The 18,114-nt window shown below is 49.2% G+C and overlaps 2 protein-coding genes across 2 annotated transcripts; one reads left to right on the top strand and one right to left on the bottom strand.

Annotated features, from left to right (window-relative positions):
* Positions 1–9,318: 9,318 nt before the first annotated feature.
* Positions 9,319–9,699, bottom strand: LOC137536418 (histone H2B 1.1-like). Its single transcript, XM_068258617.1, has one exon. The coding sequence runs from the start codon at positions 9,697–9,699 to the stop codon at positions 9,319–9,321; it is 381 nt and encodes a 126-aa protein (XP_068114718.1).
* A 926-nt stretch (positions 9,700–10,625) lies between these two features.
* LOC137536164 (histone H2A type 1-like) lies at positions 10,626–11,018 on the top strand. The gene has a single exon (XM_068258251.1). It carries the CDS (start codon positions 10,626–10,628, stop codon positions 11,016–11,018), a length of 393 nt encoding a protein of 130 aa, XP_068114352.1.
* The last annotated feature ends 7,096 nt before the right edge of the window (positions 11,019–18,114 follow it).

The following is an 18,114-nucleotide window of genomic DNA, read 5'->3' as shown; positions in this document are numbered from 1 at the left end:
GCTGAGCTCTCGGATTACGAATTTCGAGTTTGCCATCGGAATTTGGCAGTTCCGAGTAAGCACTCGAAACTCGAAAATTCTGCAATTCCGAGTACCGAATTCGTGTTTACATTGAAGTCAATTGTGCTAAATTCCGTGGTGAATTGTGAAGCCCCCTTACATGCTATCATCGCCAAATTTGGCATGTATATTAAGCAGATGAGTAGTAACATGGTAAAAAATTTTTTTTGTGAAAAGAGCTTATAGTTTTTGAAATAAACGATTTTAAAGTTTCATAGGAAAAATGATTTTTAAACTGTGTAAAATGACACTGCTGCAGTACAGGTTACTGCATTCCGAGTTCTGTATACATATTGTGTACATTTCATGAAAACAGACAGCGTGGGGTCCCCCCTCCCAAGCCTCCTTAACCCCTTGTCCCCCATGCAGGCTGGGATAGCCAGAATGCGGAGTCCCGGCCACATGGGGCTTCGCACCCTGAGCTATACCAGCCCGCATGGTCCATGGTATGGGGGGGCTCTGGAGGAGAGGGGCGACCAACCTCCCCCTCTCCCCCAGAGCCCTTGTCCAATCCATGGACAAGGGGCTCTTCCCCACCTCCGGTGCCCCAGGAGGAGGTGGGGGCAGCCGACGTCCTGGGGGGTTCATGGTGCCATCCGGGGTTCCCCTTTAACAAGCGGACCCCGGCAGGGCTAGCGCTACCATTAAGGCAAAGGAGGCAGCTGCCCCAGGGCCCCAGAGCTTGTAGGGGCCCCCAGTGGCTACAAGAGGAAAAAAAAATTCAAAATCGGCCTTATAGTTAGTGTTGGGCGAACATCTAGATGTTTGGGTTCGGGCCGAACAGGCCGAACATGGCCGCGATGTTCGGGTGTTCGACCCGAACTCCGAACATAATGGAAGTCAATGGGGACCCGAACTTTTGTGCTTTGTAAAGCCTCCTTACATGCTACATACCCCAAATTTACAGGGTATGTGCACCTTGGGAGTGGGTACAAGAGGAAAAAAAAATAGCAAAAAGAGCTTATAGTTTTTGAGAAAATCGATTTTAAAGTTTCAAAGGGAAAACTGTCTTTTAAATGCGGGAAATGTCTGTTTTCTTTGCACAGGTAACATGCTTTTTGTCGGCATGCAGTCATAAATGTAATACATATAAGAGGTTCCAGGAAAAGGGACCGGTAACGCTAACCCAGCAGCAGCACACGTGATGGAACAGGAGGAGGGTGGCGCAGGAGGAGAAGGCCACGCTTTGAGACACAACAACCCAGGCCTTGCATGAGGACAAGAAGCGTGCGGATAGCAATTTGCATTTTGTCGCCATGCAGTCATAAATGTAATACAGATGAGAGGTTCAATAAACAGGGACCGGAAACGCTAACCCATCACAGATGTTCATTGTTCATGTTACTTGGTTGGGGTCCGGGAGTGTTGCGTAGTCGTTTCCAATCCAGGATTGATTCATTTTAATTTGAGTCAGACGGTCTGCATTTTCTGTGGAGAGGCGGATACGCCGCCGATCTGTGACGATGCCTCCGGCAGCACTGAAACAGCGTTCCGACATAACGCTGGCTGCCGGGCAAGCCAGCACCTCTATTGCGTACATTGCCAGTTTGTGCCAGGTGTCTAGCTTCGATACCCAATAGTTGAAGGGTGCAGATGGATTGTTCAACACAGCTACGCCATCTGACATGTAGTCCTTGACCATCTTCTCCAGGCGATCGGTGTTGGAGGTGGATCTGCACGCTTGCTGTTCTGTGTGGTGCTGCATGGGTGTCAGAAAATTTTCCCACTCCAAGGACACTGCCGATACCATTCCCTTTTGGGCACTAGCTGCGGCTTGTGTTGTTTGCTGCCCTCCTGGTCGTCCTGGGTTTGCGGAAGTCAGTCTGTCGGCGTACAACTGGCTAGAGGAGGGGGAGGATGTCAATCTCCTCTCTAAAGTCTCCACAAGGGCCTGCTGGTATTCTTCCATTTTGACCTGTCTGGCTCTTTCTCCAAGCAGTTTTGGAACATTGTGTTTGTACCGTGGATCCAGAAGGGTATAAACCCAGTAATTGGTGTTGTCCAGAATGCGCACAATGCGTGGGTCGCGTTCAATGCAGTCCTAGGCCGAAGAGGTCATAGCCTAGGGTCACAAAACCTGTTTATTTGGGCAATTTCAATGGTGGCGAGTCTGACGTACATAAATCGCAGCAATGGCCGTTAGCAACGTCTGAATCTCACGAAATGTCTCATGCAGGTAGAAGACATATTGTTAGACTTGGGCTCCAAAGATGGGTTCCCTACATCTCTGCAAACCAGAGTTACAGGGCTCCAAATTTGGTAAAATCCCCCATAGGCTTTCATTGGGCCTCCTATTTACAGTTCCAAAATCTCACATCTTTTCAAAGGGCAATTACTCAGCAGTGGCAAATTTTCTAGCATTGTAGGGACCCTTAGGGGGAACATGACTGGTGAGTTTCTGGCCCCTAGGCCGAAGAGGTCATAGCCTAGGGTCACAAAAACCTGTTTATTTGGGCTATTTCAATGGTAGTGATGGTGACGTACATAAATCGCAGCAATGGCCGTTAGCAAAGTCTGAATCTCACGAAATGTCTCATGCAGGTAGAAGACATATTGTTAGACTAGGATTCCAAAGATGGGGTCCCTACATCTCTGCAAACCAGAGTTACAGGGGTCCAAAATTGGTAAAATCCCCCATAGGATTTCATTGCCTCCCTATTTCACTTTCCAAAATCTCACATCTTTTCAAAGGGCAATGGCTCAGCAGTACCAAATTTTCTAGCATTGTAGGGACCCTTAGGGGGAACATGACTGGTGAGTTTCGGGCCCCTAGGCCGAAGAGGTCATAGCCTAGGGTCACAAAAACCTGTTTATTTGGGCTATTTCAATGGTAGTGATGGTGGCGTACATAAATCGCAGCAATGGCCGTTAGCAACGTCTGAATCTCACGAAATGTCTCATGCAGGTAGAAGACATATTGTTAGACTTGGATTCCAAAGATGGGGTCCCTACATCTCTGCAAACCAGAGTTACAGGGGTCCAAAATTGGTAAAATCCCCCATAGGATTTCATTGCCTCCCTATTTCACTTTCCAAAATCTCACATCTTTTCAAAGGGCAATGGCTCAGCAGTACCAAATTTTCTCGCATTGTAGGGACCCTTAGGGGGAACATGACTGGTGAGTTTCGGGCCCCTAGGCCGAAGAGGTCATAGCCTAGGGTCACAAAAACCTGTTTATTTGGGCTATTTCAATGGTAGTGATGGTGACGTACATAAATCGCAGCAATGGCCGTTAGCAACGTCTGAATCTCACGAAATGTCTCATGCAGGTAGAAGACATATTGTTAGACTTGGATTCCAAAGATGGGGTCCCTACATCTCTGCAAACCAGAGTTACAGGGGTCCAAAATTGGTAAAATCCCCCATAGGATTTCATTGCCTCCCTATTTCACTTTCCAAAATCTCACATCTTTTCAAAGGGCAATGGCTCAGCAGTACCAAATTTTCTAGCATTGTAGGGACCATTAGGGGGATCATGACTGGTGAGTTTTGCCACTGCTGAGCCATTGCCCTTTGAAATGGTGTGAGATTTTGGAACGGTAAATAGGAGGCCCAATGAAAGCCTATGGGGGATTTTACCAATTTTGGACCCCTGTAACTCTGGTTTGCAGAGATGTAGGGACCCCATCTTTGGAATCCAAGTCTAACAATATGTCTTCTACCTGCATGAGACATTTCGTGAGATTCAGACTTTGCTAACCGCCATGGCTGAGATTTATGTACGCCACCATCACTACCATTGAAATAGCCCAAATAAACAGGTTTTTGTGACCCTAGGCTATGACCTCTTCGGCCTAGGGGCCCGAAACTCACCAGTCATGTTCCCCCTAAGGGTCCCTACAATGCTAGAAAATTTGGTACTGCTGAGCCATTGCCCTTTGAAAAGATGTGAGATTTTGGAAAGTGAAATAGGGAGGCAATGAAATCCTATGGGGGATTTTACCAATTTTGGACCCCTGTAACTCTGGTTTGCAGAGATGTAGGGACCCCATCTTTGGAATCCAAGTCTAACAATATGTCTTCTACCTGCATGAGACATTTCGTGAGATTCAGACTTTGCTAACGGCCATTGCTGCGATTTATGTACGTCACCATCACTACCATTGAAATAGCCCAAATAAACAGGTTTTTGTGACCCTAGGCTATGACCTCTTCGGCCTAGGGGCCCGAAACTCACCAGTCATGTTCCCCCTAAGGGTCCCTACAATGCTAGAAAATTTGCCACTGCTGAGTAATTGCCCTTTGAAAAGATGTGAGATTTTGGAACTGTAAATAGGAGGCCCAATGAAAGCCTATGGGGGATTTTACCAAATTTGGAGCCCTGTAACTCTGGTTTGCAGAGATGTAGGGAACCCATCTTTGGAGCCCAAGTCTAACAATATGTCTTCTACCTGCATGACACATTTCGTGAGATTCAGACGTTGCTAACGGCCATTGCTGCGATTTATGTACGTCAGACTCGCCACCATTGAAATAGCCCAAATAAACAGGTTTTTGTGACCCTAGGCTATGACCTCTTCGGCCTAGGACTGCATTGAACGCGACCCACGCATTGTGCGCATTCTGGACAACACCAATTACTAGGTTTATACCCTTCTGGACAGTGGCGTAGCTAAGGACCTGTGGGCCCCGATGCAAGTTTTACAATGGGGCCCCCCATGCACTCTATACATAGAAATTGAAACGACGCACTAAAAGCTGCCAATGGCAACTACAATGTCAGAGGTGCAAGAAGGGGATGGGGAATAGTTTGTTAATGATTACCACTATTCAAAGTATATATATAAATGATTATTATGAGCACAGGACCAATATAGAGCTAATACTGTAGTTGAGGGAGGGCCATTCGGGGCCCCTCTGGCCCAAGGGCCCCGATGCGGTCGCTACCGCTGCACCCCCTATTGCTATGCCCCTGCTTCTGGATCCACGGTACAAACACAATGTTCCAAAACTGCTTGAAGAAAGAGCCAGACAGGTCAAAATGGAAGAATACCAGCAGGCCCTTGTGGAGACTTTAGAGAGGAGATTGACATCCTCCCCCTCCTCTAGCCAGTTGTACGCCGACAGACTGACTTCCGCAAACCCAGGACGACCAGGAGGGCAGCAAACAACGCAAGCCGCAGCTAGTGCCCAAAAGGGAAAGGTATCGGCAGTGTCCTTGGAGTGGGAAAATTTTCTGACACCCATGCAGCAGCACACAGAACAGCAAGCGTGCAGATCCACCTCCAACACCGATCGCCTGGAGAAGATGGTCAAGGACTACATGTCAGATGGCGTAGCTGTGTTGAACAATCCATCTGCACCCTTCAACTATTGGGTATCGAAGCTAGACACCTGGCACAAACTGGCAATGTACGCAATAGAGGTGCTGGCTTGCCCGGCAGCCAGCGTTATGTCGGAACGCTGTTTCAGTGCTGCCGGAGGCATCGTCACAGATCGGCGGCGTATCCGCCTCTCCACAGAAAATGCAGACCGTCTGACTCAAATTAAAATGAATCAATCCTGGATTGGAAACGACTACGCAACACAAGTAACATGAACAATGAACATCTGTGATGGGTTAGCGTTTCCGGTCCCTGTTTATTGAACCTCTCATCTGTATTACATTTATGACTGCATGGCGACAAAATGCAAATTGCTATCCGCACGCTTCTTGTCCTCATGCAAGGCCTGGGTTGTTGTGTCTCAAAGCGTGGCCTTCTCCTCCTGCGCCACCCTCCTCCTGTTCCATCACGTGTGCTGCTGCTGGGTTAACGTTACCGGTCCCTTTTCCTGGAACCTCTTATATGTATTACATTTATGACTGCATGCCGACAAAAAGCATGTTACCTGTGCAAAGAAAACAGACATTTCCCGCATTTAAAAGACAGTTTTCCCTTTGAAACTTTAAAATCGATTTTCTCAAAAACTATAAGCTCTTTTTGCTAATTTTTTTTTCCTCTTGTACCCACTCCCAAGGTGCACATACCCTGTAAATTTGGGGTATGTAGCATATAAGGAGGCTTTACAAAGCACGAAAGTTCGGGTCCCCATTGACTTCCATTATGTTCGGAGTACGGCCATGTTCGGCCCGAACCCGAACATCTAGATGTTCGCCCAACACTACACGTGACCCGTTCGGCCAATCACAGCGCTAGCCGAACGTTCGGGTAACGTTCGGCCATGCGCTCTTAGTTCGGCCATATGGCCGAACAGTTTGGCCGAACACCATCAGGTGTTCGGCCGAACCCGAACATCACCCGAACAGGGTGATGTTCTGCAGAACCCGAACAGTGGCGAACACTGTTCGCCCAACACTACTTATAGTTTTTGAGAAAATCGATTTTAAAGTTTCAAAGGAAAAAAAACACATTTAAGAACCTGCCGACTTTAATGGTTAATAGCAAATCCACCTTAAATGCTAGAAACCCTAAATTTGCAGGGTATGTTAAGGAGATCATTAGGAATAAGAGGAAAAAACAATTTTTCAAAAAGACCTTATAGTTTTTGAGAAAATCGATTTTAAAGTTTCGAAGGAAAAAAAGTATACTTTTAAATGCGGTAAATGTCAATTTTAGTAGCAAACCTAACGGTAGTGTAATTTTACATGCATCAAACAAAAGCGCAATAAATTTCCTGAAGGGGTTTCCAGGGGGTCTATACGCAGCCGCAGCGCTTTGGCCAGGGATCGCTATACAGCCGCAATATGGCTGTATGAAGATCCCTGGCATGTTTTCCTATTTTCCCAATTTTTTTTTTTTAACGTTTAGAGTGCGGGAATTTAAAACAAAAATTGTGGGGTCCCCCCTCCTGAAACTTTTTAACCCCTTGTTCCCCATGCAGGCTGGAATAGCCAGAATGTGGAGCTCTGACCGATTGGGGCTTCACACCCTGACTATACCAGCTGCAAAAAAGGTCTCTTAATGCCTTAATGGTTTATTTTGCCCTGGGGCCCCATTGTTGCTTAAACCGGCCCTTACCCATTTCAGCAGAGTTAAAAAAAGAAATAAAAACACGACAACGAAAAAAGTCCTTTATTGTTCTAAATTAACCAGGGATACTTACCTTGCAATAATCTCACGCCAGTAACCTCAGGAGTGATCCCACGCCAGTATCCTCTTATGACATCCCACCACCCTCCCACACTGACGAACTCCCACCACTGAATGGTCACAGTCAGCCTCTGCATCTGTATAGCAGAGGCTGAGAACACGAAAATTTTGCCTTTAAAACAAGAAATTTCGGCAAACAGTGATGCAATCAAAATGGCCACTGGGAAATCCCCGATCGCTGGAGGCCACACTAGAGTGGCGAAAGCAGTGATTTTTCACATAGATGGTGGGTCCAGGTGACCAGAGCAGGAGGTGCCCTAATCCCCTGGACCCACCCATTCATGTGAAATAACGCGTATTCTGACACTCTGAGGTGGCCTCCGGGGAACGGGGATTCCCCAGCAGCCATTTTGTTTGACACTGTTTGCCGAAAATTATTGTTTTAGCAAATAATTTTCGTGTTTCTAGTTTATGCAATACAGATTGCAGAGGCTGTCTACAGCCATTCATCCCCAGGAGAATTCTGCAGGATCGGCAGGTGCGCAGGACCTCCTAAGAGCATAGAGGGGGGCACAGCGCAGGAAGGTGGGAAAGTGGGCACAGAGCGGCGGGGAGGGGGGGAAGCCTCCCCTCCCTCACCTAGGGCCCCCCCTTGCGCACTCCCCCCCCCCACCTCCAGAATTCCAGCCAGCCAGCGGAACGGCTTACTGAGAGCGATAGCTCTGTGTGCCGCTGGTCTGGTATTCTGCACTGACACTGTCCAATCACGCTCTCGCAGTACTTCCTGTGAGAGCGTAATTGGACAATGCAATGCAGGAGACCAGACCAGCAGCGGCACACAGAGCTCTTCTGAAACTTTGAAATCGATTTGCTCAAAAACTATAAGCTCTTTTCACAATTTTTTTTTACCATGTTCCTACTCATCTGCTTAACATACATGCCAAATTTGGTGATGATAGCATGTACGGGGGCTTTACAATTAACCGCAGAAGTTAACACTATTTAATTTAATAGAAATGCACTCGGAACACGAAAATTCGGAACACGAAACTCGGTTTTCGCATGCGGTACACGAAATTTCGACGAAATCGGAATTCAGCTGTTCCGATCAGCCCTTAAAGAGACTCCGTAACAAAAATTTCATCCTGTTTTTTCTCATCCTACAAGTTCCAAAAGCTATTCTAATGTGTTCTGGCTTACTGCAGCACGTTCTACTATCACCATCTCTGTAATAAATCAACTTATCTCTCTCTTGTCAGACTTGTCAGCCTGTGTCTGGAAGGCTGCCAAGTTCTTCAGTGTTGTGGTTCTGTGATGCATCTCCCCCTTCCAGGCCCCTCTCTGCACACTGCCTGTGTGTTATTTAGATTAGTGCAGCTTCTCTCTGCTCTATTATCTTTTACAAGCTGGATAAATCCTCCTCTGAGCTGGCTGGGCTTTCACATACTGAGGAATTATACAGGCAGAGCTGTCTGCACTCTGCAGGAAGAAACAGCCTGACACTTCAGTGGAAGATAGCTGCAGGGGGAAAGAAACACACAAATGATCTCTTGAGATTCAAAAGGAAGGGTGTATACAGCCTGCTTGTGTATGGATGTATTTTATATGTGTGGACATGCTGTACATCAACCTACTTCCTGTTTTGGTGGCCATTTTGTTTGTTTATAAACAAACTTTTTAAAACTGTTTTTAACCACTTTTAATGCGGCGGGGAGCGGCAAAATTGTGACAGAGGGTAATAGGAGATGTCCCCTAACGCACTGGTATGTTTACTTTTGTGTGATTTTAACAATACAGATTCTCTTTAACTGCTTTTTAAAAACATCCTTCTAAACGCTGCAGGTAATTCGTTCAGTCTCATCTCATTACAAAAGCAGGAGTCACTCAGGACAGTCGGCAACTAGCAGTCAATCACATTTTACGGATCATCCCCACAAGGAAGTAAAAGAATCCCTTATACACATTAGACACGTGTTGGGCAGTGGGTCCTACATTATGTAGTCCGTCGGGTTCATTCACTTTTAAACGGAACCGCACAAAAACTTCAGGGATCAGGAGGAACCACCGTACAGATTGTATGAATGAATTTGTGTTTGAGTGGCATTAACAGTGGAGGCAAACTCCCAGTTTTGTCACTAAGAAGCAATAGCATATAACAACTCTGCAATGAATGTGTGTGGGTGGCTCTTAGAAGAGCCTTTGGGCTATGATCAGTATGGAGGGAAGATTACTTGACGCTGGTGTACTTGGTGACGGCCTTGGTGCCCTCGGACACGGCGTGCTTGGCCAGCTCTCCCGGCAGCAGCAGGCGGACGGCGGTCTGGATCTCCCGGGAGGTGATGGTGGAGCGCTTGTTGTAATGAGCCAGGCGGGAAGCTTCCCCGGCGATGCGCTCGAAGATGTCATTGACGAAGGAGTTCATGATGCTCATGGCCTTGGAGGAGATGCCGGTGTTGGGGTGCACCTGCTTCAGCACCTTGTACACGTAGATGGCGTAGCTCTCCTTCCTGGTCTTCCTGCGCTTCTTGCCATCCTTCTTCTGAGTCTTGCTCACCGCTTTCTTAGAGCCCTTCTTGGGCGCCGGGGCGGACTTGGCTGGTTCAGGCATGACTGCGGATTCTCAGTAACTCTGCAGAGTGCGAAGACACTTTGGCTATCATTCATAAAGAGGCTGTCGGTAGTGCGGGAAAACACCGTTCTTCTCCGCAAGCGGTACTTAAGACTTCAGGGTGGTCATTCATAAAAAAGTTGCCTGTTGTGATACAAGTGCGGAGGTTTTCTGGAGGAAGCTGGCGGTAGCGTGGCGGAAGACATGCGGAAACATAAAAGCTGCCCGATTCCCTCCGTGCGCTCCTCTGTCTGATGCTGCTTGGGAGGTCCGTCCTATTCATTTACACGTAATCCGCCAGCCTATCGCTACTGTCGAGCAAGCGGTATTTTCCTTCCGCATACCGCTTGCTCTAATCTTTATGAATGGACGGGTTTGTTACTTTTTCTAGATTAATCTAGAAAAACTCCGCACAAGGCGGAAATGTATCGCTCTGCACGGGAATGTCAGCTTTTCATGCGGAAAGAGTCTTTATGAATTGGGATTTTGCTGAGTGTTCGGTAAAGTCACCGGTATTAAGCATTTCCGCATGCGGAAATGCTTTATGAATGATAGCCAATGAGGAGCAGCGCCCCCTCCCCTCCTTATATAGGCGGCCTATGCTAATCAGGCTGCAGCTCTTCTCTCTACACTATTGGGCAGCGTCACTGGCTGATGATTTCCTTCCCTCTCACTGGCTGGAGACGCGCCGTGTGCAAAACGCATTACTGAGAACCCGAAGATCATCCCATTGGTGATTTCAGCGCAGAGGAACGCCCAGAGTTTGCTGATTGGTGAAATGCTGGTCCTGCATTCCATTGGCTGAATCGGACAGGAGCCAATCAGGGGACAGCGCGGGGCGGGCAGCAGAGTATATAGGGTAGGAGGAGTAGTGAAGTCGGCTATTCTGCGTTACAGTCTTTTACTGCTAATCATCTGAAATCATCATGTGCGGAAGAGGCAAACAAGGCGGCAAGGCTCGTGCCAAGGCCAAGACTCGCTCCTCCCGGGCCGGGCTGCAGTTCCCAGTCGGCCGTGTTCACCGGCTGCTGAGGAAGGGCAACTATGCGGAGCGGGTGGGGGCCGGAGCTCCGGTCTATCTGGCCGCAGTGCTGGAGTATCTGACCGCTGAGATCCTGGAGCTGGCTGGCAACGCCGCCCGGGACAACAAGAAGACCCGCATCATCCCCCGCCACCTGCAGCTGGCCGTGCGCAACGACGAGGAGCTCAACAAGCTGCTGGGTGGGGTGACCATCGCCCAGGGGGGCGTCCTGCCCAACATCCAGGCCGTGCTGCTGCCCAAGAAGACCGAGAGCCACAAGGCCGCCAAGAGCAAGTAATTCCTGCAGCGAAAGTTATTCCACAGAACCCAAAGGCTCTTTTCAGAGCCACCCACACTGTCTGCCAAATCGCTTAATACTACTGTATATTTTAAACCATTTCTATATCCACCTAAGTAACTACGGTAGTGCCTAAACCAGTGACTGATTAGAAGTCTCCTGATTCTAATCAGTCATACCCACCTCAGTAACTATTGCCTAAATCCGTGACTATAAATGTCGAGCTACACGCCAGATTAGGGGTTAATTAACAGAAAAGACAGGCAGCCAACAACGTTCCGTATCGGCTAAATATAAGTCGTTCAGAGCGTTTCTCCTGATAGTGACACAAGTTTCATATAACCTATGGTGCGATACGACTGTAGTCTCTTCTTTCACGCAACAAGCATACAGTGGTGTAACTATTCGTGTCCTTCATTTACCGTATATAGTATTGGGAATGTCTATTTAGGCTGCATCTTCTCCTCCTGTCAGCTTTTTATTAGAAATAAAAAAAAAAATACAATTCATGTAGGTTTCATTTAGAATCACCCAGTTGTATAAACAATATTTATCTGCACCCTACTGTAAATGTCCGATTCACAATGTGGAGAGAAATATTCTGGCCGTGCTATTGGCTGATGAGAGAAGCTTCTGTAGATGTGATTGGTGGAGGCAGAGCAGTGTTGTAATTTTCAAATTTGCCGCCGCAATTTTCCCCGGAACAGGTGGGATGGATGTGCAGCTCTGTGTTGCGGTATTATGTGATGCTGTACCCATGGCCGGATTTCTGGCAAGGCCACATAGGCCATGGCCTAGGGCACAAGATAAACAAGGGGCGGCCTGCAGACAGTGGACATTATTTGCAGGGCATTATTTGCAAGTGTCCAAACAAATGAAAGTGATCAGGATAACTGCACTATTAGTACCAGCTGGCATTTGCCTGTGCTGTGCTACAGGCAGCTGCAGTCCGTTAACCAAACGTCTGTGAACAGTGTGTGACTAGCAAAAAGCCAGACATTGTTCAATGACCTACCAGCAGCTCCAGGCAGTTACAGAAGGCCGGGTCTCACGCACTTGGTGTGGGGGATGAAAGGACCAGGGGCAGTACCAGCAAATAGTACAGAATACAGAAAGCAGCCTCTCACAGTACCCATTTCTTAATTATTGATGGCCAGCGCTGTTACCCTGGAGACAGCAGTGGGTACAGGACTCACTTTTACGTGTTGCTGACCCCACCCAATGTCCAATTGTGAGCCACTTTTGACTATGTGTGTGTGGTGGATGGCTCCCACCACGCCCATCACCTGTAGATCGCTTGATTGACCAGTTCCCCCATGTGACGTGATTGATTCACTTCACGTTGCCATGGAGACCTCGGCATTAGCCGCAATAGTGGACACCATCGGCCCAAAGTTTTTTGGGTGTGTGTGGAGAGAGGTGGTAGGATACGGTTTTGGTTGGGGCGGCTGGTAATAGTCGGCCTTGGGCGGTAAGAAGTACAAATCCGGCCCTGGCTGTACCCCAAAACAGGTGCCCCCAGTATAGGTAACTAGGTCTATAGGTGCCCCATAATAGGTAGCCAGGTCTATAGGTGCTCCATAATAGGTAGCCAGGTCTATAGGTGCCCCAGAATAGGTAGCCAGGTCTATAGGTGCCCCATAATAAGTAGCCAGGTCTATAGGTGCCCCATAATAGGTAGCCAGGTCTATAGGTGCCCCAGAATAGGTAGCAAGGTCTATAGGTGCCCCAGAATAGGTAGCAAGGTCTATAGGTGTCCACGGTATATGTAGCCAGGTGTATAGGTATCCACCGTATAGGTAGCCAGGTGAATAGGTGTCCCCAGTATATGTTGCCAGGTGTATGGTGTCCCCAGTATATGTAACCAGGTCTATAGGTGTCCCCAGTATATGTAGCTCGGTGTATAGGTGTCAGCAATATATACAGCCAGGGGTATATGTGCCCATTATATGTAGCCAGGTCTATAGGTATCCCCAGTATATGTAGCCAGGTGTATGGGTGTCACCAGTATATGTAGCCAGGGGTATATGTGCCCAGTACATGTAGCCAGGTGTATAGGCGTCCCCAGTATATGTACCTAGGTGTATATGTCCCCAGTATATCTAGCCAATTATCTGGTAGTCCCCAGAATAGGTAGCCAGGTGCCCCCCCCCCCAGCAGGAGGGGAGGCAGCGCAGAGAAGGGGAAGCGGTAGGCACAGCGGCGGGGAAGGGGGACCTCTCCACCCCCTTCCCTCACCTTGGGGCTCCCCCTTCCTCGCTCTCCCCTCCAGAATTCTATAGCTGCAGTGGCCGCGGATGTGCACACTATGAAAGTTTTAAAAAACTGTGTGGATAGGGTGAGCAGGCGGCTGTTGTGGGGGTCTGGAGGTGACCAGGCAACTGGCGTAATGCTCTGAGGGGTCACCACCAGGCTGGTCGGTGTCCTCGGGCACCAGCAGCTTGTCTCCGCTGCTGGCTTGCGGAGATAGGAAAGATCGATAAGCCGCGGATGGATCTTTCAGTAGTTTGTCCATAGCCTTACTGCGCATGTGCAGAATGGCTATGCGCGTGCGCAGAAGAGGGGGTATACCAACTCGATGGGAGTACTGTCTCGACGCGACACCGGCAGCTGCCCCGTAATATTCAGCATTCCCCCGGCTGTACTGCTCCCGGCAATGCCAGCTCAGAGTTCCGAAATACAGGATGTTTGTAATTATATTGTAACAATGCCATTTACTACAAGGAGAGGGGGGATCCTGGAGGGACACAGATCATCAATCATTTAGTGCAGCTGTATGTCCAGTGAGTGTGAAATAATCAAGAGAGTCATTATATTTAGGAGTGATACTTATACTGGTGTCTGAGGTGACAGAACGAATTACTGCAAATATAAACTCTCATCTGTATGTATCGCAGCTGCTAAACAGCAGACATGTAAAGCGTTAAAAGTTGAGGAACCAGAATTACCAACACTAATAAAACATTAGCTGCATACAAAGATATTTTAGAAGATCTGCCAAATCTGCCTGTGGCTCCGCCCTCTTCAGAGCAGTCTCCCCTCAGGTCCGCTCAGACTGTATAAGAGGAGAGGAGGAAGCAGCACCGATCAGTTCCTCTCTACATCGGAGAAGAAGCAGCATTGTTATTATGTCTGGCCAAGGAAAGGGCGGGAAGGGGCTAGTGTTGGGCGAACACCTAGATGTTCGGGTTCGCGAACGTTCGCCGAACATCGCCGCGATGTTCGGGTGTTCGCGCCAAACTCCGAACATAATGGAAGTCAATGGGGACCCGAACTTTCGTGCTTTGTAAAGCTTCCTTACATGCTACATACCCCACATTTGCAGGGTATGTGCACCTTGGGAGTGGGTACAAGAGGGAAAAAAATATTTCAAAAAGAGCTTATAGTTTTTGAGAAAATTGATTGTAAAGTTTCAAAGGAAAAACTGTCTTTTAAATGTGGAAAATGTCATGTTTCTTTGCACAGGTAACATGCTTTTTGTCGCCATGCAGTCATAAATGTAATACAGAGAAGAGGTTCCAGGAAAAGGGACCGGTAACGCTAACCCAGCACCAGCAGCAGCACACGTGATGGAACAGGAGGAGGAGGCGCAGGAGGAGAAGGCCACGCTTTTTGAGACACAACAACCCAGGCCTTGCATGAGGACAAGAAGCGTGCGGATAGCATGCTTTTTACCGCCATGCAGTCATAAATGTAATAAAGATGAGAGGTTCCATAAACAGGGACCGGCAACGCTAACTCAGCAGCAGCAGCAGCACACGTGATGGAACAGGAGGAGAAGGCCACGCTTTGAGACACAACAACCCAGGCCTTACATGAGGACAAGAAGCGTGCGGATAGCATGCTTTGTACCGCCATGCAGTCATAAATGTAATAAAGATAAGAGGTTCAATAAACAGGGACCGGGCGGCAACGCTAACCCAGCAGCAGCAGACGTGATGGAACAGGAGGAGGCGCAGGAGGAGAAGGCCACGCTTTCAGGTGCAACTCAGGCCTTGCATGAGGACAAAAAAATGCGTGCGCAAAGCAATGCAATGAGTAGTTTTCAGGACACAATGGGCTATTCGGAGGAACTATTCCCACCCCCACACATGGCCGGATTTGTGGGCAGGCCACCAAAGCCTTGGCCTTGGGCGGCAGGAAGACTGGGGCGCTGTAGCAGTTGGGAGATCAGCTGTTTGTGTGACCGCTCCTTCGCTCCCGCTGGCCTGCCTGCCCGCCCGCCGGCACCATGTAGCAGTAGACCTCCTCTGCAGCTGCGCTGTCTGGGGCGCCTCTCTCATCACAGCGGTGCTGGAAGATCATCAGCTGTTTGTGTCCCGGCTCCCTTCCGTCCGCTCGTCTGCTGACATATTATACGACACAGAACACATCTGCAGTACAAGGTTCCCCTGGCTTGCTGCGCTGCCCGAGGTTGTATGCCGAGCTCCATATCCTCAGCGGTGCCTTCTCTCATCACAGCGGTAAGTGAGTAGCTGATGCCCAATGACAGCGCAATATACAGGAAGCGACATTGCTGCTGCTCACTTCCTGTATTTGAAATATATGGCGCGGTCATCGGGTACTGCTCTTTCACTGCTGTGATGAGAGAAAGCACGCTGAAGATATGGAGCTCGGCATACAGCCTCGGGCAGTGCAGCAAGCCAGGGGAACCTTGTTCTGCAGATGTGTTCTGTGTCATATAACATGTCAGCAGACGAGCGGACGGAAAGGAGTCGGGAGTCGGGACACAAACAGCTGATGATCTTGCAGCTTCAGCTCCATAAATCTCCAGGAATCTCAATGGCTGACAGCTGTGAGCAGGGATGCTCGGATGTGCCTCATCCACGAATTCGGAAATCCGCGTGGTTGCAAAAAAAAATCCGCATTCGGCCCCGCCGCATGCGGATTTTCGTCCGCGTCCACGCAACCACGCGGATTTTTTCCCGTGAATGGCGGATTCACGCCCGGAGGCGGATTTTCTTTTAACGTTAATAACAAAGCCCCCATACATGCTACAGTCCCCCAAATAGCATGGATTATCGAGGTGATAAGGGGCAACATAACTTCAACATAAAAAATTCCCCCAAAAAAAATTTTTCTAGAGAAAATGGATTTTAAAGTGAAATCAACACTTTAAATGGGGCTATTAATTGGTAATAAGTGGTTTTAAAAAGGGATATACGCGTTAAGCAGAGAGCAAGAGGTGAAGGCGAGTTCCAATGGCACTTGGCGGCGAAGGTACCGCTGGAGGAGGATGAGTGGCTGACGGCAAAAAGGCTCCAGAGAGGTTTTTGTAATTTTTTTTTTTTTTTTTTTGCAGCAATTAGCAATGACATCGCAGCAGAGTTGTCAGTGGACACGGGCAGTGTGAACGCAGAGTGCAGTGGTGGTAGCGACTGAGTCAGGAGAAGGACTATGCGGGCGGTCAGTTCAGCAGCACAGAAGGACCACGGCAACATACTGGTAGTAGTAGTAGCAGCACAGCGTCATAGTGCTGGCCAAAAAATTAAATGCACCCGGTGACCCGGGCAGTGTGAACGCAGAGTGTAGTAGCAACTGAGTCAGGAGGACAAAGCGGGCGGTCAGTTCAGCAGCAGCAGCACAGTAGTAGTAGCACAACGTCATAGTGCTGGCCATAAAATTAAATGCACCCGGTGACCCGGGCAGTGTGAACGCAGAGTGTAGTAGCGACTGAGTCAGGAGGACAAAGCGGGCGGTCAGTTCAGCAGCTCAGAAGGAGGACCATGGCAACTTACTGGTAGTAGTACCATAACACCAAAAAATTAACCAAGGTAGGCACTAGGCAGGTAGTAAATGTCTTTATAAAGGCAGGCATAGTTAACAACAGCACATGCAGCAGCCACTTCATGTCCCCCCGTGTCCGACAATAGGGGCCAGAAACTCACCTTCCACCCAAGCCTGGTTGATTTTCAGGAAGGTGAGTTTGTCCACAGAGGCGTGGGAGAGCCGAGAGCGCTTCTCTGTGACCACGCCACCGGCCGCACTAAAGCATCTCTCTGAGAGGACACTGGAAGGAGGGCAGGATAGGAGTTCCAGGGCGTACTGGGAAAGCTCGCTCCAGATGTCCAGTCTCTTGACCCAGTACTCCAAGGGGTCCACGGGGCTGTCGGTGTCATTGAGCCCGCTGGATGACCCCATATAGTCAGACACCATGGTGGTCAGTCGTTGCTTGTGCTGGTTGGTGGTGGATGCTGTGGCGGGCACCTCTGTTCTGGGCTGCTGCACTGCATACAGGCTCTTGCTTAGGCTCTTCAGGTCTCCGGGGCGCCAGTTGCTGCTGCTGCTGCTGGTGGTTTTTGTTGTGCTGCTAGTGGCAATGGCAGGCACCTCTTGCTGGCTTGGCAGAGCAGTTACAGTGGGGGTGGAAGGCTGGGGGAATGCTTCCAGTAGTCTGCGCACAAGGGCCTCCTTCAACTCCCTTGTGCGTTGCTCGGTGGTGGATGGCGTCATTAAGTCTCCCAGCTTCCCCTTCAGACGGGGATCAAGCATCAAGGTAATCCAGATGTCCTCCCTTGAACGCATCTGGATCACCCGGGGGTCCCTGCGAAGGCAGCGCAACATGTGCACAGCCATGGGAAACAAGTGGGCCCTGCCAGCAAGATCTCCCTCGTCCTCGCCATTGTCCCATAACGCATGCCTGTCCTCTTCCTGTGCCATGTCGTTGTCCTCCTCAAACCGCCATCCACGTACAACGCCTGCTGCACTCTGCTCCTCCTCCTCCTCCTCATTCAGGTTAGGGACCTCCAACTCTTCCACTACCTGCTGTGAGCCCTCCTCTGAGCTGGACTGTGCTGCCATCTGCTCCTGTTCTTCCAACTGCCTCAGGGCTTCATCCCCACGCTCAATTAAATTGTCCATTGCCTGCTCCAGTAGACAAACCAAGGGCACCCACTGGCACACAGAGGCCCGCTCCTCACTGACCATCTTGGTTGCCTCCAGGAAGGGACTCAGCACCAGGCATACTTGCTGCATCAGTGTCCACTGAGTGGCAGTAATCATGGGGACTTGCTGGTTGCTGGGGACACTTGGGTCTAGCATGTAGGCCCTAAGAGCCAGCCTGTGCTGACACAGCCGCTCCAACATGGCCAGAGTC

The sequence above is a fragment of the Hyperolius riggenbachi genome, chromosome 10 (assembly GCF_040937935.1).
Source record: "Hyperolius riggenbachi isolate aHypRig1 chromosome 10, aHypRig1.pri, whole genome shotgun sequence".
Classification (NCBI taxonomy): domain Eukaryota; kingdom Metazoa; phylum Chordata; class Amphibia; order Anura; family Hyperoliidae; genus Hyperolius; species Hyperolius riggenbachi.
Note: the sequence above shows the minus strand (reverse complement) of the source record. Positions and strands in the feature narration are given on the sequence as shown.

Coding starts and splice junctions, on each gene's coding strand:
- LOC137536418 (XM_068258617.1), bottom strand. CDS start 9,699: ATGCCTGAACCAGCCAAGTCCGCCCCGGCGCCCAAGAAGGGCTCTAAG.
- LOC137536164 (XM_068258251.1), top strand. CDS start 10,626: ATGTGCGGAAGAGGCAAACAAGGCGGCAAGGCTCGTGCCAAGGCCAAG.